Source organism: Chionomys nivalis, chromosome 9 (assembly GCF_950005125.1).
Source record: "Chionomys nivalis chromosome 9, mChiNiv1.1, whole genome shotgun sequence".
Taxonomy (NCBI): Eukaryota; Metazoa; Chordata; class Mammalia; order Rodentia; family Cricetidae; genus Chionomys; species Chionomys nivalis.
This window is the reverse complement of record NC_080094.1, coordinates 83,349,380-83,371,377: the sequence shown is the minus strand read 5'-3', so window position 1 is coordinate 83,371,377 and position 21,998 is coordinate 83,349,380. Positions and strand designations below refer to the sequence as shown.

General features: G+C 48.8%; 2 protein-coding genes and 1 non-coding gene across 4 annotated transcripts in view; 2 read left to right on the top strand and 1 right to left on the bottom strand.

The window, feature by feature from the left end:
• The first annotated feature begins 283 nt into the window (after positions 1-283).
• Arfgap2 (ADP ribosylation factor GTPase activating protein 2) lies at positions 284-12,427 on the top strand. 2 transcript variants are annotated; one of them, XM_057781982.1, is made up of 17 exons: positions 284-439; positions 606-724; positions 1,214-1,286; positions 1,897-2,028; positions 2,109-2,189; positions 2,958-3,039; positions 3,259-3,315; positions 3,917-3,958; positions 4,286-4,338; positions 4,745-4,881; positions 4,970-5,101; positions 8,771-8,899; positions 8,979-9,113; positions 10,338-10,464; positions 10,599-10,692; positions 10,790-10,908; positions 11,312-12,427. In XM_057781982.1, exons 1-17 carry the CDS (start codon positions 368-370, stop codon positions 11,330-11,332), a joined length of 1,605 nt encoding a protein of 534 aa, XP_057637965.1. In that variant the 5' UTR covers positions 284-367; the 3' UTR covers positions 11,333-12,427. The 2 variants fall into 2 exon arrangements, with proteins under 2 accessions (XP_057637965.1, XP_057637966.1); XM_057781983.1 differs by lacking the exon at positions 3,917-3,958.
• LOC130882177 (small nucleolar RNA SNORA48) lies at positions 6,578-6,719 on the top strand. The gene has a single exon (XR_009057806.1). It is a non-coding gene; the product is annotated as a small nucleolar RNA SNORA48 (small nucleolar RNA).
• A 248-nt stretch (positions 12,428-12,675) lies between the features above and the next one.
• The window catches only part of Cstpp1 (centriolar satellite-associated tubulin polyglutamylase complex regulator 1), a 172,204-nt gene continuing 162,881 nt past the window's right edge, over positions 12,676-21,998 (bottom strand). The window contains exons 5-9 of the mRNA XM_057781985.1: positions 19,752-19,837; positions 18,473-18,668; positions 17,815-17,924; positions 14,856-14,919; positions 12,676-14,635 (exon numbers count right to left, since the gene is read on the bottom strand). Of these exons, the coding sequence (XP_057637968.1) occupies positions 14,461-14,635; positions 14,856-14,919; positions 17,815-17,924; positions 18,473-18,668; positions 19,752-19,837 (631 nt within the window). The 3' untranslated portion in view covers positions 12,676-14,460. The remainder of the gene's footprint in view (positions 14,636-14,855; positions 14,920-17,814; positions 17,925-18,472; positions 18,669-19,751; positions 19,838-21,998) is intronic.

The following is a 21,998-nucleotide window of genomic DNA, read 5'->3' as shown; positions in this document are numbered from 1 at the left end:
TATCGGCAACTCATCAGATGTCGTGGCCATGGCCTTCCGTCATCCGTAGCCAGTGGCCCTGCCGTATTCCCTGCGTCCAGCAGCGACTAAGAAGAAAGTTTGGGCCAGCCTACGAGCCGTCGCCCGCTCCGGCTGCGGATTGGCCGGGCGCGCCTCGGCGTTCACTCTCAGGCCCATTGTGGAGCGCCCGGCTGCTGACGTCATGCTTTAGTCCTGCCCGACGCTCATTGGTCCAGATCTGGCCGAATCACTTCACTCGTAGGCGGGTCAGGCCCTGCGGGGGCGGCGCGGTGAGCCCGTCTTCTCCGCCGCGGATTGGCCGGTGGCGGGAGCTGTCGGTCGCGGTTGTATCTGGGAAGGGGAGAAAATGGCGGCGGAGCCGAGCAAGACCGAAATCCAGGCTGTTTTTAAGAGGCTTCGTGCAATTCCCACCAACAAGGTGCTTGAGAGGGAGGGGCACGGGTCCTGTCGCCGGCGGAGAAGACGTCTCTTGTCCTCTGGGGCCCGAGGGAGGGCGGGGACGGAGGTGGGAGGCTTTCTTGTGGTTTCGAGCGCTGGGCCTCACTCTAGGCCCTAACCATTTACTTGTCTCCTCTTCCACTTAGGCTTGTTTCGACTGTGGCGCCAAGAGCCCGAGTTGGGCCAGCATCACGTATGGTGTATTTTTGTGTATTGACTGCTCCGGAGTGCATCGCTCCCTGGGTGTCCATCTCAGTTTTATCAGGTAAGCTCTGTGCTACTACAGGGGCTGAAAGGACGCCTTCCCTTGAACCTTTCTGACTTCTGTGTTTGGATACTTCCTGGCGGGAGTTCTGTTGGCCTACTGCGCGGGGGGTTTGCTTGTAGCCATAAAGTCTGGATCAAACACCCCTTCTCCTCACGGTTAACCTGAGACTCAGCATCAATTTAGGGGAGAAGCCAGCTGCATTGACTTTGTTACTGCAGACAGATTGGCTCAACAGGTCTCCAGAACGACTCTGAGCACCCTTAGACGTCGACATCCTTTCGGATCTCCTTCTCAGAAATGATTGGTACCCTTTGTATTAGGTAAAGAGCAAAGATTTCAAACACAGGGAAGCGAGGAGGAAATGGAACAGTGACTGATGGCTTCCTGGACACCCACAAAAGCCTGAGGCCAAATGACAGGTGTAGGCTTGACAGGGAAGCATGTTTTGGTATCACCGGGTAGGTAACAAACAGCCCTTGTGCACAGGTCGACAGAGTTGGATTTGACCTGGAGCTGGTTGCAGCTGAGGTGTATGCAGGTCGGCGGGAATGCCAATGCGGTAAAGCTTCTTTATCTTCCCCCATCCCCCCCTTTTGCCTGGGTACTTACCTTTTCAATGACTTCTCAGGAGTGAGTTTGTTTTCTCTGTTCAGAGCGTTCTCAGCTCTGTAACACCGCCATACACAGCTCCTTTCAAAGAGGCATAAATAGAAACTGACCTGGACAGACAGCTGAGGCTTTGTGGGCTCCTGGAGGGAGGAGAGCTAGTGTGGGAATTGCATACTTTCCTCAGTACCCTAAACTTCATGGCCTTGTCTCAGAGGGTAGGAGGTGGCATGGTGGTTTTTTGTTTTTGTTTTTTTGTTTTTTTTTTGTTTGTTTGTTTTTTGGAGGAGGGAAGCACCTCCAAAGATGGGTTAATGAGTGAAGATATTTTCTGTGTGAGCCTGGCAACCTGAGTTCAACACAGAGTTGTTTTTGACCTCCACACACAGACTGTGGTACACACATAATAATGAAAATTAAAGTTTTTTTAAAGGAATTTTACCTCCATGAAAACCTGTTGTTAGTGTGTGTCCTGTAGAAAGAATAACCCAGCTGTTGAGTGAATACAGTTTGCTTTGTTGAGAGTACTTGCACACACATGCTACATTCTTTTTGCTCTCTAGACTGCTTTTTTCCGCCAACATGGATGCATGGCCAATGATGCTAACACCAAATATAACAGCCGAGCTGCCCAGATGTACCGAGAGAAAATTCAGCAGTTGGGGAGTGCAGCTCTGGCTAGGCATGGCACTGATGTAAGTGCTCGTTCCTGGCTTAGGGGTGATGGGGTAGGAGGTGTTACCAGCCCTGAATTCCAGTGTCTCCATCCTTGCAGCTTTGGATAGACAGTATGAACAGTGCTCCTAGTCACTCTCCAGAGAAGAAAGACTCTGATTTCTTCACAGAACACACTCAGGTGAGTACCACAGGGTCATTTCCTTTGATAAATGCTTTACTTGCCAAGGCTACTCCTTTTGTGATCATGACATACATTCTTTGCTTAGGTACAATACCTCAGAGAATGTCTGTGGTTCAGAATGAATAATTACTGTCTGTTGGGTAGGCCCAGAAGTTTCTTCCTATTTACGGGAATGCAAATGAATCGTCTTTAGAAATGGGCCCTGATGGTAGAGAATAATGTGAAAGCTCAAGAGATCTCAGGGACCCTAAGCAATGTCTAGATTTTTAAAAAACAAACAGTAGTTGGAGACAAATAAGAATTCCCTCTCCTGTAACCCACCTTAAGAAAGGTTTTCACCCTTCCTGGCAGTGTCATTAAAATCAAGAGTCTCATGTCACATCTCAGCATCTCTGCTTGGTATTGTTTGATGTGGCCAAGTCACTTAACCTGGCAAAACCTCAGTTTCTAAAGGAGACATAGCTACTTCATAGGGCCTGTTGTGACTAACTGAACCTGTTGTATCTGTGAGCACCCTTGGATTGGTGCCTAGTCAGTAGGTAAGAGTTGTTAATGCTTTATCAATTAAGGAAAGGCTCGGCTGGGGGTTAAAGATGCTATTTTTCTGCATTTTTCTTCCATGGTGACTGGTGACTATAATTGCTAATTTCTAGTCTTTTCTCATACCTGGGAGCATAAGAGCTAAGTGCCTCCTACCCACCTACAGGTAGGTGTAGCTTCTTAGGAGGACTCACTGAGGCTTCTGGGATCTGGCTTTCTTTTTAGGCCTCTGCCTGGGATACAGCAGCCACTGAGCCTTCAGGGACCCAGCAACCAGCACTACCTTCAGAGAGCAGTAGCCTGGCACGTGAGTTCAGCCCAGATCATAACCAAGTGCCTGGACCTGGAAAAGGACTAGTGTTTAGAACACTTGGCCAAAGACACAGGAGTTGGGAGAAGGTTTTCCTGTGTCCTTGGGTGGAATGGAATTCACTTTAGTTCTTGGAGGAAGGGTGGGCATATATCTTCTGGTGGCAAGCAGAAGGAAGTCAGTGACCCTTACCATCTCCTGTCATTGAATTCACAGAACCCGAGCATGGTCCTAACACCGACCTCCTTGGAACCTCACCCCAAACCTCTCTGGGTATGATAGCTGGCAGGTGTGGGGGGCTGGGAGAGAGTCTGCCTTAAGTGTTTCTTCTAAATCTGTTGCCTAGTCGTGTGAGCTGGGCACAGGAGACTGGGCAACTGACCCTCTGGGGTGGAACTGGAATTGAAGTTCTGACTGCCACACTGACTTCAGGGCCTTTGAGCTGACAAGCCTGGATGGCTGTCATTTTGAGTGTGGGGGTAGATCTAGCCAAGGTATGGGTAGGTTGGAATGGGACTGGACACCAATCCCTGGTGTCAAGGAGGGGTTAGCTTGTTCTGCCCATTTCATGAGGTATGGGGGCAGCTTTGAGCTGCTCATGGCTAGAGGCATACTGTCCTTTCAAAGTTCAGCCCTTTCTACTCTTTAGTGGCCTTCAGACTTGGTTAGGGTAAACAATCCCTTTGCTGACCTTGGTTTGTTCTGTTGACTCTTGGGGGTTGGGGCAGGAAGCCAGTGGAGTGACTGTCCAGCTAATTCTGTGGGAAGGCTTAGCATAGCTTTGAAATAGGCTCTGTGTAAGCCTCTAGGTTCGGGAGCTTTAGGAAGCTTTTGGGGTGGGCCCTCGTTAGCCACAAGTCTGTTTCTTCTCCAGAGTCCATGTGTCTGTCAGCTAAAGGGGCCTCTTCTGCCAGAGGTAACCAGTGGTTTGGGAAACCTGTCCCCTGCTTGCCCGCTCTCTGCTCCAGGAATTGAGGCTGTTGAGCAGCCTTGGCTTCGGCACTTTGTCTTTAGTGCTTCAGGTCTAGGCTCCTACTGCTACTTTCTGGGCATCAGCCAGCTCCCCTGACCTTCTCTGTCTTTGGCTTGAACAGTCTTGGTTGGAACTGGTGGTGGCAGTTTGTCTTCCCAGCTGAAGCAATTCTTTATAGATATTCTTGCTGTGAAGCTGCATGGTGTGAACTGAGCCATGTTCTCTGACTTTCCTTTGTCCTATCTCATGTCCATCTTCTTCCTCACACAGAACTGAAAAGCTCCATTATTGGCAAGAAGAAGCCAACAGCAGCTAAGAAAGGGGTAGGTGGGGAGAGGCAGTCTTGTAGAGTGGTTAGACTCCAGTTCTTCTCATGCCCTGGCTAGCTATGTGACTGACCAAGGTCCTAACTTGTCTGAATCTTGTTTATGAAAGGGATATAAAAATACTCATCTTAAGGGGATTCCTGGGCAGCAAGCAAAATCAAGCACATCTAGTACTTAGAGTGCTTGGCACATAGCAGGCCTCAATCAGCATTAACTGCTGTCCTCATCCCTGAGGCCTGTGTGGGGGTTGCATGAAGCTCTAGCAGACTCGCTGTTGTCTTAGCCATGTTCATTGGCCCTAAGGAGGACCTCCTTCCCTGTGGGTGTGACTACAGTGACCATACTGGGAGGGAACTGAGGAGACTGGCAGGCAAGATCCCACATCACATGGTTTTCTCTTCAGCTGGGTGCCAAGAAAGGCCTGGGAGCTCAGAAGGTGAGCAACCAGAGCTTTACTGAGATTGAGCGGCAGGCCCAGGTGGCAGAGAAGCTCCGGGAGCAGCAGGCAGCTGATGCCAAGAAAGAGGCAGAGGAGTCCATGTGCGTGATTGCTGTGGTGCCCGTGGCTTGTGTGGGGGTTGGTGGCAGGTGGCACGGATGGCAGCCTGCAACTGTTCACTCCCTCCAGGGTTGCCTCCATGCGTCTGGCCTACCAGGAGCTCCAGATTGACCGCAAGAAGGAGGAGAAAAAACTACAGAACCTTGAAGGAAAGAAGCGAGAGCAGGCTGAAAGGCTGGGCATGGGCTTGGTGTCTCGAAGGTGAGGCTTGGGTCCCGGTATGTCAGAGAAATGCCATTGTTTTTCTGGGAATCTGGACAGACCCTACCCAGCAAGTCAGGATTCCTTCCTTAGTCTTCCTCTGAGGTTGAAGAGAGTATTTTGTTGTCTTCAGGCACACGGCACAGTGGTTGGCCCATATTATGTTAGTTGCTTGAGTGAACAGGACGGCACTTATTGATGAGGCTGCTTCGTGGCTGGACAGTTCTTTTTTTCCAAGACCTGAGAAACTCGGGGCTTTTTTGCTTCCTAGTCCTTGCCCACTAAATGCAGTCTGTTGTATGTACCAGATACTATAATACCTCAAATGACTCCACGCATTTCAGATGCTTTTAGTTGGGGAGTCCTTTTGTTTTTTGTTTTTTTGAAACAGTTTCTCTGTGTAGCCCTGGCTGTCCTAGAACTCACCATGTAGACTAGACTGTCTTCAAACTCAGAGATGATCTGCCTGCCTCTGACTCCCAAGTGCTAGGATTAAAAGTGTGAGCCACCACCCTTTGTTTCAGAACTGCTGGATTTGTGTTCCTGCACTTGCTTTTAAAAAAGCAGATCAGTTTTCTGAAGCATTTTGAGTTAATAATCAGAGGTTTCTGTAATAGTGTTTTTATTTTTTGTTGTTTTAAGATGGTCTTCCTGTGTAATCCTTGCTGGACTCAAACTCACAGAAATCTTTTTGCCTCTTATCTATCTCCCAGTTGCTGGAATTAAAGATAGCAATAGATTTTTTTTTCTTTTGATTTTTTTTTTTTTTTTTTTTTGAGTCAGGGTTTCTCTGTAGCCCTGGCTGTCCTGGAACTTGCCCGGTAGACCAAGCTGACTTTGAACTCAAAAGATCCACCTACCCCTATCTCCCGAGTGTTGGGATTAAAGGCATGTGCCATGACCACCCTGCTAGATTTTTATCTTTTAAAAATTAGAATATCTGAGGGCTGGGGATGAAGCTCAGTTGGTAATGTGTTTGTCTTGCATGCATGAAGGCTAGGTTTAATTTTTTTTTTTTTTTTTTTTTTTTTTTTTTTTTTGGTTTTTCGAGACAGGGTTTCTCTGTGGCTTTGGAGCCTGTCCTGGAACTAGCTCTGTAGACCAGGCTGGTCTCGAACTCACAGAGATCCGCCTGCCTCTGCCTCCCGAGTGCTGGGATTAAAGGCGTGCGCCACCATCGCCCGGCTGAAGGCTAGGTTTAATCCCCAGTACCACATAAAACTGGGGTGTTGGTATAAGTCTGTAATTCTACTTCAGGCAGGAAGATCAGAGGTTCAAGGTCATTCTTGACTATAGAGCAAATTTGAGGCTAGCCTGGGCTAAAAATTTATCTGTCAGGCATAGTGACGTACGCCAACAGTCCTAGCACTTGGGAGGAGGAAGCAGTAGGGTCAAGAGTTCAGGATGACCCTTGGCCACATAGGGGTTTAAAGTCAGATTGGGCTCTGGGAGACACTATTTCAAAAGAGAAAGAAGAGTCCCTGGCAATGGGCAAAGAGACACCTTGGTGGTGGTGTTGTCTTATATCAGCCAGGGACAGAGCAGATGGAGTCCTTTGTTCATCCTAGCTTGATGCCTGTCTTGGCGGCCCAAGCTGTTTCATGCCTAGGATACATAAGAATGAATGAATGAATGAATGAATGAATGAATGAATGAATGAATGAATATTAAAAAAAATTTAAAAGGGGGGAAGAGAGAAAGAAGGAAAGAATAATAATAGCCGGGCGGTGGTGGCGCACGCCTTTAATCCCAGCACTCGGGAGGCAGAGGCAGGCGGATCTCTGGGAGTTCGAGGCCAGCCTGGTCTACAAGAGCTAGTTCCGGGACGGGCACCAAAGCTACAGAGAAACCCTGTCTCAAAAAACCAAAAAAAAAAAAAAAAAAAAAAAAAGAATAATAATAGAAAGAAGTATTGACTGGTGCCATTGACTGGACTGTGCTTGCGATTAGCCGGTGCCTTGGCTCCTTTTGTTAGGAGGCTTGGACTCATTATCATTAGAAATTTATTAGACTTGGCAGCAAATGCTTTTTACCGCCTGAGCAATCTTACCAGCATTGACAAATATCTTTTTTATTAATTTTTTTATTTGTATGTTTGTATGGGACGTACGTGTACTATGGCACACGTGGAGGTCAGAACAACTTGTTGGAGTCAGTTTTCCTACTATATCCTAGGGAGTGAGCCCTGTCTTTTTGTTTTTGCTTTGTTGTTGTCTGTTAGTTTGAGACGGGGTCTCACTATGTAGTCCTGGCGGGCTAAAGCAGGCTGGTTTTGTTTTGTTCTTTACGCAGTCTTACATAGTTCATGCTGGCATGGCCTGTACAGCCAAAGACAACCTCGAACTCCTGTTACCTGCCTTACTTCTTAAGTGTCGAGATCACAATCATGTGTTACCACACCTGGATGTGTTTTCTTTTTTAATTCATTTTCTGATGTTTAGGGGTGTTTTGCATGCATGTATGTGAAGCGTATGAACACAGAGAGCCTTGGATCACCTGGGACTAGAGTTAGAGACAGTTGTGAGCTTCTGTGTGAGCGCTGGGAATAAACATGAGTCTCCTGGGAAAGAAGCCCGTTCTCTTAACCTTTGAGTCTTCTCTCTAGCCCTTGTGTTTTTTTTATCCTTCCTTCCTTCCTTTTTTCCTTTCTTTCTTTCCTTTCTTCCTTCCTTTTTTTTTTTCTTTTTTTTTTTTTTTTTGGTTTTTTTTCGAGACAGGGTTTCTCTGTGGCTTTGGAGCCTGTCCTGGAACTAGCTCTGTAGACCAGGCTGGTCTCGAACTCACAGAGATCCGCCTGCCTCTGCCTCCCAAGTGCTGGGATTAAAGGCGTGCGCCACCATCGCCCGGCCTCCTTTTTTTTTTTTTAAATTACAGGTAAAGCAGAATCTCTTATGTAACCCTAATCTACCTTATTTAAAATCCAGTTGCAGTTTATCGACTCTTTGGAGTACTTCACTTTGGAAGCTATATATTCTAGTGAGTTTGTTTGAAGTAGATCCTGACAGGAGTGAGGCGTAGGGAGCCCTGGCAGATCCAGGTGCATTGGCCAGACCCTGGACTAGGAAATGCAGTTCTCCCTTTTCCCTTTTCTTCCTCTTCATTCCTTTTCTTTCTTAAGAAATAGGGATGATTAAGGACTTGCTATGATTCCATGAGAATCATCTGGGTGTTTTTCATCCTTTGCTTTGTGCTCTGTACATGTGTCTCAGGAAGGATATAGTCCATTTTGCAATTAGGCTTCGAGTAAGGATGGCAATGGAGCTAGGCATGGTGGCTCGTGCTTCTAATTTCAATACTGGAAAAGCAGAGGGAGGAGGAGCTGGGTCACATAGCCAATTTCCTTAGAAAAAAACAAACCAAATCCAAAAAGGGAAGAAGGGAGAATGAGCACTCACCATTTGGTGTACATTATTAAGATGGCAACTAGTAGCCAGTGGCCAGGGAAAAGCTATTTGAGAGAACAAAGCTGGTGTGTTAGCATTTCTGCGCATGCTCCCAGGCCACTCCAGACAGTTCACATCAGTTCTCTTTCTGCACTGGTCCAGTACAGTACACAGGCAAGGACAGTGTGCGGGGAAACAAACCCATCAACCTAAGCTGGCTGTTACTCTTGGGCAGTGAACAGTTGATGTCATTACAAGCCTTCGGCCTGCTGTGCTTTCTCCATAGCTCCATCTCCCACTCTGTGCTGTCTGAGATGCAGGTGATTGAGCAGGAAACCCCACTGAGTGCAAAATCTTCCCGGTCACAGCTTGACTTGTTTGATGATGTTGGAACTTTCGCCTCCGGACCCCCAAAGTAAGACTATTGCTGGAGCATAGACTTGCCTGTTGTGTTCCTACTCAGGTTTCTCTGAGCTACTCTGCTGTCTCCCTAGGTACAAGGATAACCCCTTTTCCCTGGGAGAAACTTTTGGTACCCGCTGGGATTCAGATGCGACCTGGGGTATGGACAGGGTAGAAGAGAAGGAACCCGAAGTAACCATCTCCAGCATCCGGCCCATTTCAGAAAGGTAGTGTGGGCAGGGCGGTGATGTTCGCAGAAGGTGGTGCAGGGGTGGGAATGTTGAGTAGTCGAGTGCAGCTGAGAAACTGAATTTCTACTGTTTTTCAATACAAGTTTAGCAAATGTAAATAACCACATATAGCTAGTGACCATTCATTAGTCAGGGCTGTGCTTATCACAACCAGCCTGATAGCTATTTTAGGTTGGGTTCTATTTTATAGTCAGAGGGGCTGATTTTCTGTTTTATTTCTGATGTCCCTTCCAAAGGCTGTATACCTCTAGCCTTCATGTTTTGATTGACTACAGTATTAGGGATCAAACCCATATTTTCCAACCGCTAGACTCTTTGTTTGTTTGTTTTTCAAGATAGAGTTTCTCTGTAGCTTTTCCTGAAACTAGCTCTTGTAGACCAGTCTGGCCTCGAACTCACAGAGATCCGCCTGCCTCTGCCTCCCGGGTGCTGGGATTAAAGGTGTGTGCCACTATTGCCCAGCCCCTTATTTATTTATTTTTTTTTAAGGAATTTATTTTTATTTTATGTTCATTGGTGTTTTGCCTCCATGTATGTCTGTGTGAGGATGTCAAAAACCTTGGAATTGGATTTACAGACAGATGTGAGTGGCCATGTGGGTGTTGGGAATTGATCCTGGGTTCTCTTGAAGAGTAGACAGTGCTCTCAACCACTGAGCCATCTCTAGGCATTTAAAACCAAAACGCATTCCATTGTTGAGAAGCAATGTTTTGTTGGCAGGTTACCTAGATGATCCATTTGTAAACTTGGCCATGAGTAATAACTTCAGTGGACTCTAGAAGCCCCAGCCTAGAGCCTGTGCATTGTCAGTGTAGTGATGTGATTCTGAGAGAGTGCTCACAGCCACTGGATAGTCATGCAGGAGAGTGGGTGTAAGCCAGGCACACACACATTCACTTCAGATTGTGAGTAGGGCTCAGATGGCAGCGGTGATGATTGGATCTCTGCACCTTAGTGAGCCACAGTAGTGCGGAGCCTCAGCCCTCCAAACCGTATTCCCACTCCATGTAAGGGAGGAAATTGAGAAAGGGGAGAGGACCTCTTGCTGTTCTTTTGGAGGGGAAAGGTTCTTGCATCCCAGAGTTACAGGATTGACATGGTTTCCATGGCCAGAAAGCTATGGTATGTATTTTGGTCTCTGAATTTTGCTTCCCCTGGTGGTAATGGGAAGAGACCAAGATATTCTGCACTGGCCCACAGATCCACAAGCCGGAGGGAAGTGGAGAGCCGAAGCTCAGGGCTTGAGTCCAGTGAAGCGCGCCAGAAGTTTGCAGGAGCCAAAGCCATCTCATCTGACATGTTCTTTGGTCGAGAAGTGGATTCTGAGGTTGGTGAAGTTGTCTACTTGGTAGCAGCCTGAGCTCCTTCCCTGTCTGTCCTGCATTAGGGTGGTTGGGCATAAATCAGTTCTTTTATCCCTGGCCAAAAGATTCCCTAGACCTTGCCTTTTCTCCACCACAGTATGAAGCCAGGTCTCGGTTACAGCAGCTCTCGGGCAGCAGTGCCATCAGCTCTTCAGATCTTTTTGGGGACATGAATGGAGCTCATGGAGGAGGTAGGGTCCCAGTGTGTGGTAGGGCATAGCTGAAGGCCCTGTAGCTGGGAAGGGCTTCTTGCAGTGCTCTTGATCACCCCTTCCCTTGCTTTTACAGGAACTGTATCTCTGGGGAACGTACTTCCTACAGCTGACATTGCCCAGTTTAAGCAGGGTGTCAAGTCTGTGGCTGGCAAGATGGCTGTGCTGGCCAATGGTGTGATGAATTCCTTACAGGTGAGGCTGGGCTGCTGGGCCGGGAAGAGATGTGAACTGTAATGCTCGGAGGTTTGCCTTCTGCTCTCCAGACCCTGCTGGGTAGCCCCTGCCAGCTGGAGAGAGCACTTGCTTTTCTTGGCAGGGCAATTTTCCATCTCTGTATTTGGACTGAGCCTCTCCCTAAGGTGATTTGGCCAAGCTTGTTACTTCTCTTTGTCTTCCCTCCCGGGTTCTGTGAGAACTGGCAGGATTTCCCTTTTCATTAGTGCCCAGGTGGCTTTCACCCTGCTAGCATCGCATACTCTCAACATGGGTCCCCGGCCCTGTTCTGCTGTGGGGTATGCAGGGGAGGTATTGTGGTTACTGAGGAGCTGCTGCAGATTAGAGACTCTGACTTTGTGTTTTCATTCTCCCCACTCAGGATCGCTACGGTTCCTACTGATCCAGGCTCCATGACTCAAGCCTGTGGTGATGACAGCAAGAACCCTGATTCCCAGGCCAGGGTTGCTCGCCTTGTGAATCTGGGCATTTGTTGACTTTCTGTGTGTGGTGTATGAGTTGGGTGGCTTTGGAGGATCTTGGGCAAGGGGAGTGGTCAGCATCAGCCCTTGTCCTTTGCCTGTGCAGTGAGTCCTTGTCCTCGCCCCTCACTCTGCTCCCCACGTTAGTGTTCTTCCTTCCAGTCCTGCTCCAGACCTGCTGCACTGGGAGTGCGGGAAGGAGTTCTGTCAGGATGACTTCATGGCTCTAGTTCTTCCCCAAGTAGGGAAGGCATAAGGCTTCTGCGGGCTCTAGGATCCTTGTAGGTGGTCTGGAGGGTCTGGGCCTCGTCTTTTAGAGACGGGAGGTCTAGCGAGAGCTGTGCTGTATCAGCCCTCAGGGAGAAGCTCCAGACTTGCCGCTGCTGGTATGTCGGTGGAGGCGTGGGTGAGGAGAAGGGTCCTGGTAACTCACTAAGGGCTACAACTTTTGCTTGGCTCCTAAAGTGTTTATTTAGGATCAGCCTGGAGGCTTGAGCAATCTTCCTTTGTCACCGCTGTCCCTAGGCTGAGTTCTGCCTAGGTGTCTGAAAACCTTTATATACCATTATTGTGGGTCATAGCACCCCTTGTCTATGCTTGAGAGTCTATTCTTTTGTGTCCTGCTTGGCACCCATGGCGGGTCCCACCTGTGTGTCCTACCTGGATGCTAGGAACCTGCTACTGGCTGAGGAAGCTGAGGCTCTGAGAGAAGTCCCTAGAACTCAGCTTTTGTCCTCTGCATCATTCTGGGTTTAGGGGTCCTGAACAGCACCCCACCAGTCGGTGAGAGCTGGAGGACTCTGGCAGCTGGGCCATGCACTGTGCCATCCCTGGTGCCGTCTCCCCTGCCATGCTGGCAGTCTGGGCCCATCCTTCCCTGTGGGTTGCAGGTTGGGCTCCCAAACAACACAGACCACTCTTCTCTCATCCCTCCCCAGAGGGGGACATGACTTTCTTTCAGCACTGTTTGTATTGAAACAAAGTAGTGTCAAAATAAAGCCCCCACGGGCACTGTGGGTCAGTGTCCTCTCCGTCCTGCCTCCCTGCCCAGTGTGGCCCTTCGATCACTCTCTGGGCTCCCACCGATATGGATTGGGCGTTGATTCCAAAGCTGAGGGCACTCTCTCCGGGGCCTCCAGCTTGTCTCTTCTCTGAAAGCCAAAGGCCCCTGGCTCCTTGCCCCTGTGCTGCCGCGGGGTCCGGTACAGCCTCGACCTCACCACCCTGTTGCACGTGGAGGAAAGAGGTGGTGTTAGTTGGCCCTATAGTTTGTCTACATCCTCATCACAGGAGGCAGACTGGGACCTGTTTCTCAATGGAGCTGGTTTTGGTTTTAGGCAGTGTCTCCATAGCCCAGATTGGCCTTGTACTCGCAATCCTCCTGTCTTGGCTCTGGTGCTGGAATGACAGGCAATGCACTAAAATGCCTGGCCTGAAGAAGCATTTTAAAGATTCAGACTTTGGAAAAGTTAGAGATGCTGTGTGTGTCAACCCTTTTCTTACAGGGTCACTTTGTCCTTGGGACTGCTCAGCACAGTACAGCTACAAACCACTGTGGGCAATGGGATTAGGAAGGAGAGGTGAAGGGAGCCATGATGTCTAAGCCAGTCATTTCCAGTGCTTTGGGATCATGTGAGATGTTGGTGAAATACAGATTTTTGTTTCTAACCCCACATTGGTACAGTAGGACTCCAACTTGGCAACTGTCACTGTCCCAAGTTTCCTTGTGTCTGGTACACATCAGAATTTGAGAAACCTTTCAGGGGCTCACTCAGATGCTTGGCACTGCAGGGCTTTTTGGAAGCCACTTTTTTTTTTTTTAAAGATTTATTTATTAATTATGAATACGGCATTCTGCCTGCATGTGTCCCCACAGGGCAGAAGAGGGCGCCAGATCTCATTACAGATGGTTGGGAGCCACCATGTGGTTGCTGGGAATTGAACTCAGAAGCTCTGTAAGAACAGTCAGTGCTCTTAACCTCTGAGCCATCTCTCCAGCCCCTTGGAAGCCACTTGTAATTGTCCACTGGGTGGGTCTTGTTAGGAAGGATTGGAGGAAAGTTATTTGTACAGTAAGTGATGACATTGGTCTTACTTGGGGCAGGCAGCCTGCATGAATTTTATTTTGTGGACAGTCTACCTCATTCGAGAGAGATGAAGATCACCTGTTCACTTTTCCAGCCTCTGCTCCAAACCTGCTTTGTGCATATCTGCAATACTGCCCTGACCGGGGAGGTTAATGAAACCCTGGTGAAAAGGCTCTTCAGCTTGTGACCAGGGACTCCCAGGTAGTGAGAACTCACTGAGCACCCTGAGGTGTTGCTGAGGGCTTTGAAGGCTGCCCTCATCTGCATGAGGGCCAGGTCCTCTGTCAACTGAGGCAGGTCTCCAAGCTGGAATGGCCCCTGGCTCCACCTCCCATCCCGTCAAAAAAAGCACCCACGTCACACTTGCCCTTCCCTCCCTGTAGCCTGCCGGCTTTAGACCCATTGCTTACCAGAGACAAGGGACTTTATTCATTTCACAGATTGGACTATTTGATACAAACTTGAAGCCGATTTTGAAAGTGAAATTCTTGCCCATCCTCCCTCTTACTCCAGCTAGTGGCTGATTTCTCCAGCAGGAGGCCACAGTTGATATGTCTTCCTAGCACATGCTCTCAGGAGTCACCCTTGACCATGAAAACCCAGTGTTAGCAATTTGTGTTCCTCTTACGGGAGTTGTGAAAAATGACCCTCACTAGGAGGATCATGGCTGGCTGAAAAGACACTGTACTTAAAGCATAAGCAGCACTGTCAACAAAAGGCGAAAGCCAATACCCTCCCCAGAGTTGAAGTGGCCTTGGTACAATATTCAGTTTAGGGCCCAACAGGTTGTCAAAAGCTGAGAGCATGAGTTACGGGATTTCTGGGATCTCTGATCTAATGACTGCAGGACTGTTATTTGCGCTTCTCTCCAGCAGAGGGCGGCACAGTGGTACTGGAGAAGTCTGGTGAGGGCAGCAAGAGCAGGGTGGAGCAAGGTACAGGCCACAGATGGGCCTTCAGATTCAAGTCTCAGACTCGTCTGTCTCTTCGGTGGAGCCATCGCTCTCTGCATCCAATTTGCGGGAGCGATGGAGGGGTTTCCATGGGGAACCAACCCGGGGAGGGGTTCGGGAAGGCAGGCAGCTGGCCTCAGAAGTGGCAGTGATGGAGTTGACCAGGCCTGGGACCTGGACCAGCCTGAAGAAGGAAAGAAGCCCAGAGGGTGCTGTGATGAGTCTCCCATTCAGAGACCAGGATCTCCACATTTAACTGTTGCACTTGAGCAGACCCCCCAAAAACTTTCCCTGACCAAGACGGGATGTTAAAAATAAGTGCCGTGTGCCCTACAGTGGGGCACAGTCACCTCTAACTGATTTGGCTTCCACAAGAGGGCAGCATCTTCCCAGCTGACACTTACAGCCGTTCCAGCTCCTCGTCCATGGCGGGGTCATGCATCAAGTCTCCTTTGTCGGGCAAAGCTCCTAGAAGACGGGGATTGGGGTGAAGTCATAAAACAACGGAAGGGCCCTCTAAGGAAGCAGAGTTCTGTCCCTTGCCTTCATGTCTGACAACTCTTTGACCAGGAAAGTTAGTCCATGTGGAACAGGAAGTCTTAGGTGCCACTTTATAAATTTAGTGAGTCTCACTACTTTCCCTTCCTTAGTTGGGGCAAGAGAGACAGGTAAGGGGCTGGAGAGATGGCTTGGTGATTAAGAGTTCAATGCTCAGCAACCAGTGGTGGCTCACAACCATCTCTAGTGGAGTCTGATGCTCATTTCCATCATAAAGTACATGCAGATAGAGCACTCATATACATAAGTGCCAGGCAGTGGTGGCGCATGCCTTTTTTAAATCCCAGCACTGGGGAGGCAAATCTCTGTGAGTTTGAGGCCAGCCTGGTCAGTTCCAGGACAGACATGACTTTCACAGAGAAACTGTCTTGAAAAACAAATGAAAAAAAAAAAAAAGTGGCAGCTAAGGAGATACCCTCAGACAGTCTTCTTCCAAGACTGGATGTGCTTTGTGACCAGCTTGGTTCTTGAGGCCCCAGGTGCTGAGCTGGAAAGATTATGACCTAAGCTAAATCCAAAGGGTAGAAAAAAGCCAGTGTATGGAATTGTCCTTCTCTTGATCCCATCCGAATATGTGGGATATGTGCTTCTAGTGGGAAATGGCTGCTTCTAATGAGGAAATCAGCCCCACCTGAGGTCTGGAAACTAACATCTGTCTGGATTGGTTTCCGTGGCCATAAAGGAATAGGCTGGTGATGCTATTGGGAAGTGTATGGCGTGTCTTGGGTGTTTCTCCACTAAATTTTCTTCTTTTTGTTCTTTTTCAGAATAATCAGATTTTTTTTTTCTAGCTGGGAAAAACAGCAACACCCACTCCATAGCAGGAAGGTGGGACTGAAATGTGCAGAGAGATCTCACCAACAAGCTGCTGGAGGAGCAGGGCTTAGTAGTTGAGTCAGGCTGGACAGCGGTACTGGGCTTCTGGGAGATTCAAGGATCCAGCTCTGGGCCCACTTCTGACTCCTTCAGGTTATGCCTCATATTATTTTGTGAGGTGTTCTGGGGACAAGGGGATCTCTTCTACAAACTGTTTCAAGCAGGGTATTTCCAAGTTCCTATTTTTAACACACACTGTCTTCTATTGCTGCCTATTCTATATATTTAGTCATGAATTAGTACTTAGAAAGAAATGGTGTGAGGTTCTTTTTATCCCTCAGAACTGGAGATTGAACTGAAAGTTTTTATTTAGTTTGTGTTTTTGACAGGGTTTCTCTGTGTCTTGGCTGTCCTGAAACTCACTCTGTAACCCAGGCTGGCATTGAACTCACTGAGATCCACTTGCATCTGCCTCCCAAGTGCTAGGATGTGTGCCACCACCGCCCAACTCTCTTTTTTTTTTTTTTTTTTTTTTTGACAGAGTTTCTCTCTGTAGCCTTGGCTGTCCTGAAACTCACTCACTCTATAGACCTGGCTGGCCTTGAATTTATAGAGATCCGCCTGCCTCTGTCTGACCAGTGCTGGGATTAAAGGTGTGCTCCACCACCACCCAGCTTTGAAGGTTCTTTTTGAAGAGCAGAGAGGGCATGGGATGAGTGCAGGTTGTGATCATTGCTAACTAGCCTTTTCTTTTCCTCTTAGCAGCTGTCACTGGTAGAAAAGACTGTGAGAGACACCTAGGAGTCGCCACTGGCTCTTGAATCTGGTTTCCAATTGGCCTCTCTTCTAGCCGCAGTCCAGCTAACTAGGTGACCCTAGTTAGGAGTCTCACTTAGTTAAGCAGTCCCCCATCCCCGACTCAGTAACTGAACTTCCAGGTGGCATGCACACTTAGCTTGCCTGTCTCCTCTAGAACTCTGGCAGGTGTATATATACAGAAATAAGCATAAAGGTTCCAGCATAGCTTGTGGCCCATTGTGTTGGGTGTTTAGCAAACGTTAATTGTTCTTCTCGATCCCATCCCCTCAACTACCACAAGGAGGAGGAATGCCTTGTGTCTCTCTGAGACTCAGGAACCTGGATCTAATCACACAAGGAGATTCTTCTGAGCGAAGATGGAATCATAAATCCTTTAAAATCCAGCAGGATCTGGGCTTCATGGCACATACCTTTAGTCCTAACACTTGGGAAGCAGAGTCGGGTGGTTCAAGGTCGGCCTGGTCTATTTAGTACAGTCCAGGCTACACAGAGCTGTACAGTAAGACCCTGTTTCAAAATAACAAAAACCAACAAACCTCCAGCAAGAGTGACTTGCAGGTCTCTCCCTGGGAGAGGACTGGCTGTGCATGGGGGTCTGGGGAGGGGGGGTGTGTGCAGTGGGTGAAGGCCGGCCTGTGAGAGTAAAGACCACAGGCAGTGAAACTGGGCCTGCCAGTGAGAGTAAAGACCACAGGCAGGGAAACTGGGCCAATCTCCACTTTTTTTTCCTTTGTCTTTTCTCAGATTTACTGGATTTCTTTTTTCCCACCTGGGAAAAAAACACCTCCCAGACACAGCTTTGCCCTGTTTCTAAACTGAATTCAGGTCACTTTGATATTTAATCTCCAGAGCCACCGGGTAAATAGCCCTTCATCTGCCCAACCTGCAGGCCACTCCCTAGAGCAGAACCAGGGATTCTCTAGGGAGGGGCTGGGCAGACCTACACCAGGGAGTAGAGCAGCTAGCTCCTGTTGGGGCAGGGCAGAACTGTCAGTCACATGGAATGTGAGGAACTTCCTAGGGCTGGCAGTTTGGGATTATGCACACTGCAGCTCCTAGGCCCGAGAATCAGAGGCAGTGTCCTACCCTTGCAGGGCCACGTCTTCCACGGTGACCAGCTGTCTCCCAAGGTGTTGGGAGGAGCACAGAGGTCACATGAGCTCTGCTTACCCAGCGTCTGGTTGATTCCATGATGCTTTGAGAGGGCCACAAGGAAGCCATAGAAAGTCAGCCTCTGGACATTGCTCAGGATCTCTTTTACAAGCGCTGGGGGTGGGCAGCTGGAAGGGAAAGTGCAGAGACCAGGTTCAAGTCTAAGGGCCATTTTTCATCAACACCTCCAGGATTCTCAAGGCTGGGAGGAGCATGGCCCAGACTGCAGACAGGGCTGGTGTGCTTAGTGCTATTTAGTTGGTGGGGTTAGAGACAGAACATGCTAGGTATGTGCTCTGCCATACCCAACCCCATAACCAACGCTTTTACAGGGGACCTGGAAGAGAGGGAAGAGGATGTGGCCATTGGTGACAGCTCCCTGCCTGGAGGCTGTATCTTTAAGGGGCCTTTGCGCTTCCCTTTCTGTAGGAAGTTTGGAACAGTGAATTTGTTCTTTTCAAAAAGTCAAGGCTTGTCTTCCCTGGTGAGCAAGTCACCTACAGCTGTTTCTCCCCGATGAAAATGCTTCTTTGTAAGCGAGCCACCTGCTTTGGGAACAAATGGCCCTATCTTTAAATCACGACCGTCCTGGGCCCGGGAAACCCTGAGCCAATCAAAATATGTTTCTAGACACTTGTTCCAGACCAGGGCCTGACCCCCAGGGCCCATGTCCCACCTGTACTTGTGCCGGTCACACAGGTTCTCCAGGCGCTGGTAGAAGAGCGAGGCCTCCACCCCGTCCAGCACACCAGGGTCACCCAAGGCAGGCCGCTGACGGTGCTGCCCACTGGATGACGTTGGCACAATCACTGTGTTGGGGTTCTTCCCCGACAGCAAGTCCTGATAGATGGCAGCCACACTGTCCAGAAATTCTGGTACCATAGGGGCAGGAAGGGACAGTTTAGGCAAGGAGGCCATAGTCCATTTCTTCCCCATGTTCCACCTTCTCTGACAGCTCAGTTCTGTCCAGCCTCGGTGCAGATGGCAAAACAGCTGGAGTGAGTGAGTGCTGCCCTCACGAGACGCAGCACTCCTAGACTAGATGGGGCCCCCACTGTACACTTGCTAGAGTGTAAGCACTTTGCACAGTGGCAGGGTCATGCCCCCCAGTGACTAATACTAGAAGTGAACACATGTACATTCTCATTGAGGAGCTCCGTCTCACGAGGCCATCTACTTCCTGAAAGCATGTTGGAGGCTGCAGGAAGTGTTTTTTGTTACTGCCTGGACAAGGCTGCTTTTAGTGTACCCTACCACTGCGGAAGAGAGGAGCCGACAAAATGCTAATTTAGTAATCGTTTGACGCTGTTTTCCAAGCTTTGCAGTCACACATTGTAGTAAACAGTGACTTACCGCCTGTTCTCTCTCCCCCCACACCTCCTCTCTTTCCTCTGTGTGAGGCTGTTAGAGGAGAGGAATTCTCCCAAACATGGCTGCTCTTCCCTAAGGTGGGACGTGACTGCTGCGGCAGCTGGGGGCAGTCGGCCTGACCCCAGGGTCTAGCTCTTGCCTGAATAGCCCTTGGGCTGCAATCAAGCAAACAGAATGTGGCACCTAAGTGAGGCCAAAGATCAGGCGCAGGTCTGAGGTCTAACCTCTGCAAGCTTATCTCTTAGGACTTGTGAGCAGATTAAAGTCCTTAGTGCTGCACCTGGCAGTAAGTTTTTAATAAGTGAATGCTATTGATATCCTTACTGCTCTTATCACTTAAACTGATTTTGTGTGTGTGTGTGACTGGAAGAAGTGTTTTGTCAGTATCTTCAGGAGGCTGAGAAAGTAGGCGTGGCACACAATATTGTGACCACCAGTGTAAACCAGACATCTTGTTAGTGGGTTGTACCCCTAAGGAAGTGGGGAGGGAAATAAGTGTGCCAGGCACATATGGGAAAGATAACAGGGTGAGAAACAGAGACATGGCCCCGACAAAAGACACATGGGGCCTGGAACACTCTCACCTGAATAATAAAACTGGATCTGGAAAGCAAAAAGGAAATCTGAAAAAGACATCAAGCAGTCCATAGCATCATCCATGAGCACGATCCTGAGGGGAAAGAGGGAGAGAATCTGAGAAACCAGAGTGTGTTACATGTATGTGCCCTTGAGGGAATGAAAACCAAGCTGACAGAGACGAAGATTAAGCACAAACAGGTCATTCCTAGGCCTCTGGTCTCCTTGGAGCTGCAGCACATTGGGAAAAGCAAGCTCCTCGTCAGTCGCCTCACTGAGCACAGCGCTCCAAGGGCAGCTCCCAGGTCAGTCTCAGTGGCACCAATCGATGGAGCATGGGCAGAGTGGGGTGGAGGCAGCAAAGAGAGGGCGCAATTGTAGTGCAGCCAAGATTTCTTTTCATATTCTTAAGCAGTAAATCCTCATTCTGCAGTAGGGCCATTTAGTTCTGAATAAGTACTGGTGATCAGAGGAGGCAAAAAGGAACAGCCAAGAGGTTTAAAGGGGTCTTGGCAAGTGGTGCTGAGATTTAATAAGCTATCAAATGGCCAGAGCAGCAACAGGCACCTCTGCTCTGGGACATGGAAGGTAGATTGGGGGCAGGAGTGGGCAATTCTGCACTTGTGAAGGTCGGAGAACGTGTATCTGCTAATGGTGGCCACTGCAGGTATCTGTCTCACTCTTCCTGCTGGCCACCCTCAGGGAGAAACCATTCGATTGGCCATGCCCATACTCTGCCAGGGATGAAGGGGAACAGGAAGAGAAGGGAGCTAGCACTGCTGGGTGCTAGCCGTGTGCCAGGCAGAATGCCAAAATCCTCCACTAGAGTGGAGCTGGGCCCCCAGTCTGTCTCTGACAGCGTCCTTTGGCCTTAGCTTTCTTTTTCCTATTTTAAATTGTTTTAGTTTTGCTTTGGGGTGTTTCTCTAAATCTCCACTTCTTGAATCAGAGGGTCTCCACACTGGCAAGAGGATCTGCTTGAGAAGCAGTATTTACTGCAGAGAAAGGACTTTATGGAGAATACTGTTTGTAGTGCCCTTGCCTTAGACTGTGCAGAGCACTCTGCTCCACAGTGGGCACTACACATCGTATTTAACTACCTTTGTTAAATGTCATCCCGTAACACCATAAGACGTTGGGGTTTGTTACTTCCTTTTGTACCTGAGGGTCTGATCCCAAAGGAGAAAGCTCACTAAAGTGATGGAGGTGGGTCATCTTTCTATCTGTTGTTTCATTGGTTAAGTAATAAAGAAACTGCCTTGGCCCCTTTAATAGGACAGAAAATTAGGTAGGCGGAGTAAACAGACAGGATGCTGGGAGAAAGAAGCCGAGTGAGGAGTCGCCATGATTCTCCCACTCCAGACAGACGCAGGTTAAGATCTTTCCTGGTAAGCCAGCTCGTGGGGCTACACAGAATATTAGAAATGGGTTAGATCAATATGTAAGAGCTAGTCAATAAGAGGCTGGAGCTAATGGGCCAGGCAGTGTTTAAAAGAATACAGTTTCCGTGTAATTATTTCGGGGCATAAGATAGCCATGTGGGCGGCTGGGTGCCGGGGACGCAGCCCTGCCGCTCACACTTCAACAGAGTGGCGCCCAACGTGGGGCAGCCAGGTTCTGGGAACGCAGCCCCGCCACTCATATTACAACAGAGTGGCACCCAACGTGCTAATGAACTCCATGTAAAACCTGAGAGGGCTTAAAAAGGACAGAAAGAGAATTTAAGACAGCTTTTTGCTGTTTGTGGGTTGCATGCCGCAAAGAAATTGTCCTGACTCAGCAACAGGAAAAAACTGGCTGTTTTAAAATGCCGGCTTTTTGGGCTGTGCCGCCCTTACGATCTCTGTCTGGCTCCTGCAGGAGACAGAGCTTTTGAATGGAGCATTTGGAGTAAAGTGCTACGATTTGTTTGATGGCAACTAGACTCACTGTGTGCCTAAAAGGAAGTCATTTTGTGCTGTGGCTCAGAGGCACAAGCAGCTCCACCACGCTACTGGTGTAATGTGCAAGGATCAGAGGCACGAGCGGCTCCGCCATGTTGGCCTGGGCGGGGCAAGCAGGCAGTACCTATTTTTGACCTAGGAATGTCACAGCTTAGATTCTTAAGCGCTTAGCGATTTAAAAGAACAAAACAAAGTGCTCCTGGATACTAAAAAAATTACAGATTCACAATAGAACTGATTCAGACACTGTTGGATGAATATACGTAGGCTTGAGAGAGAGAAAAAAATATATAGAAAGAATAAAGTTAATGT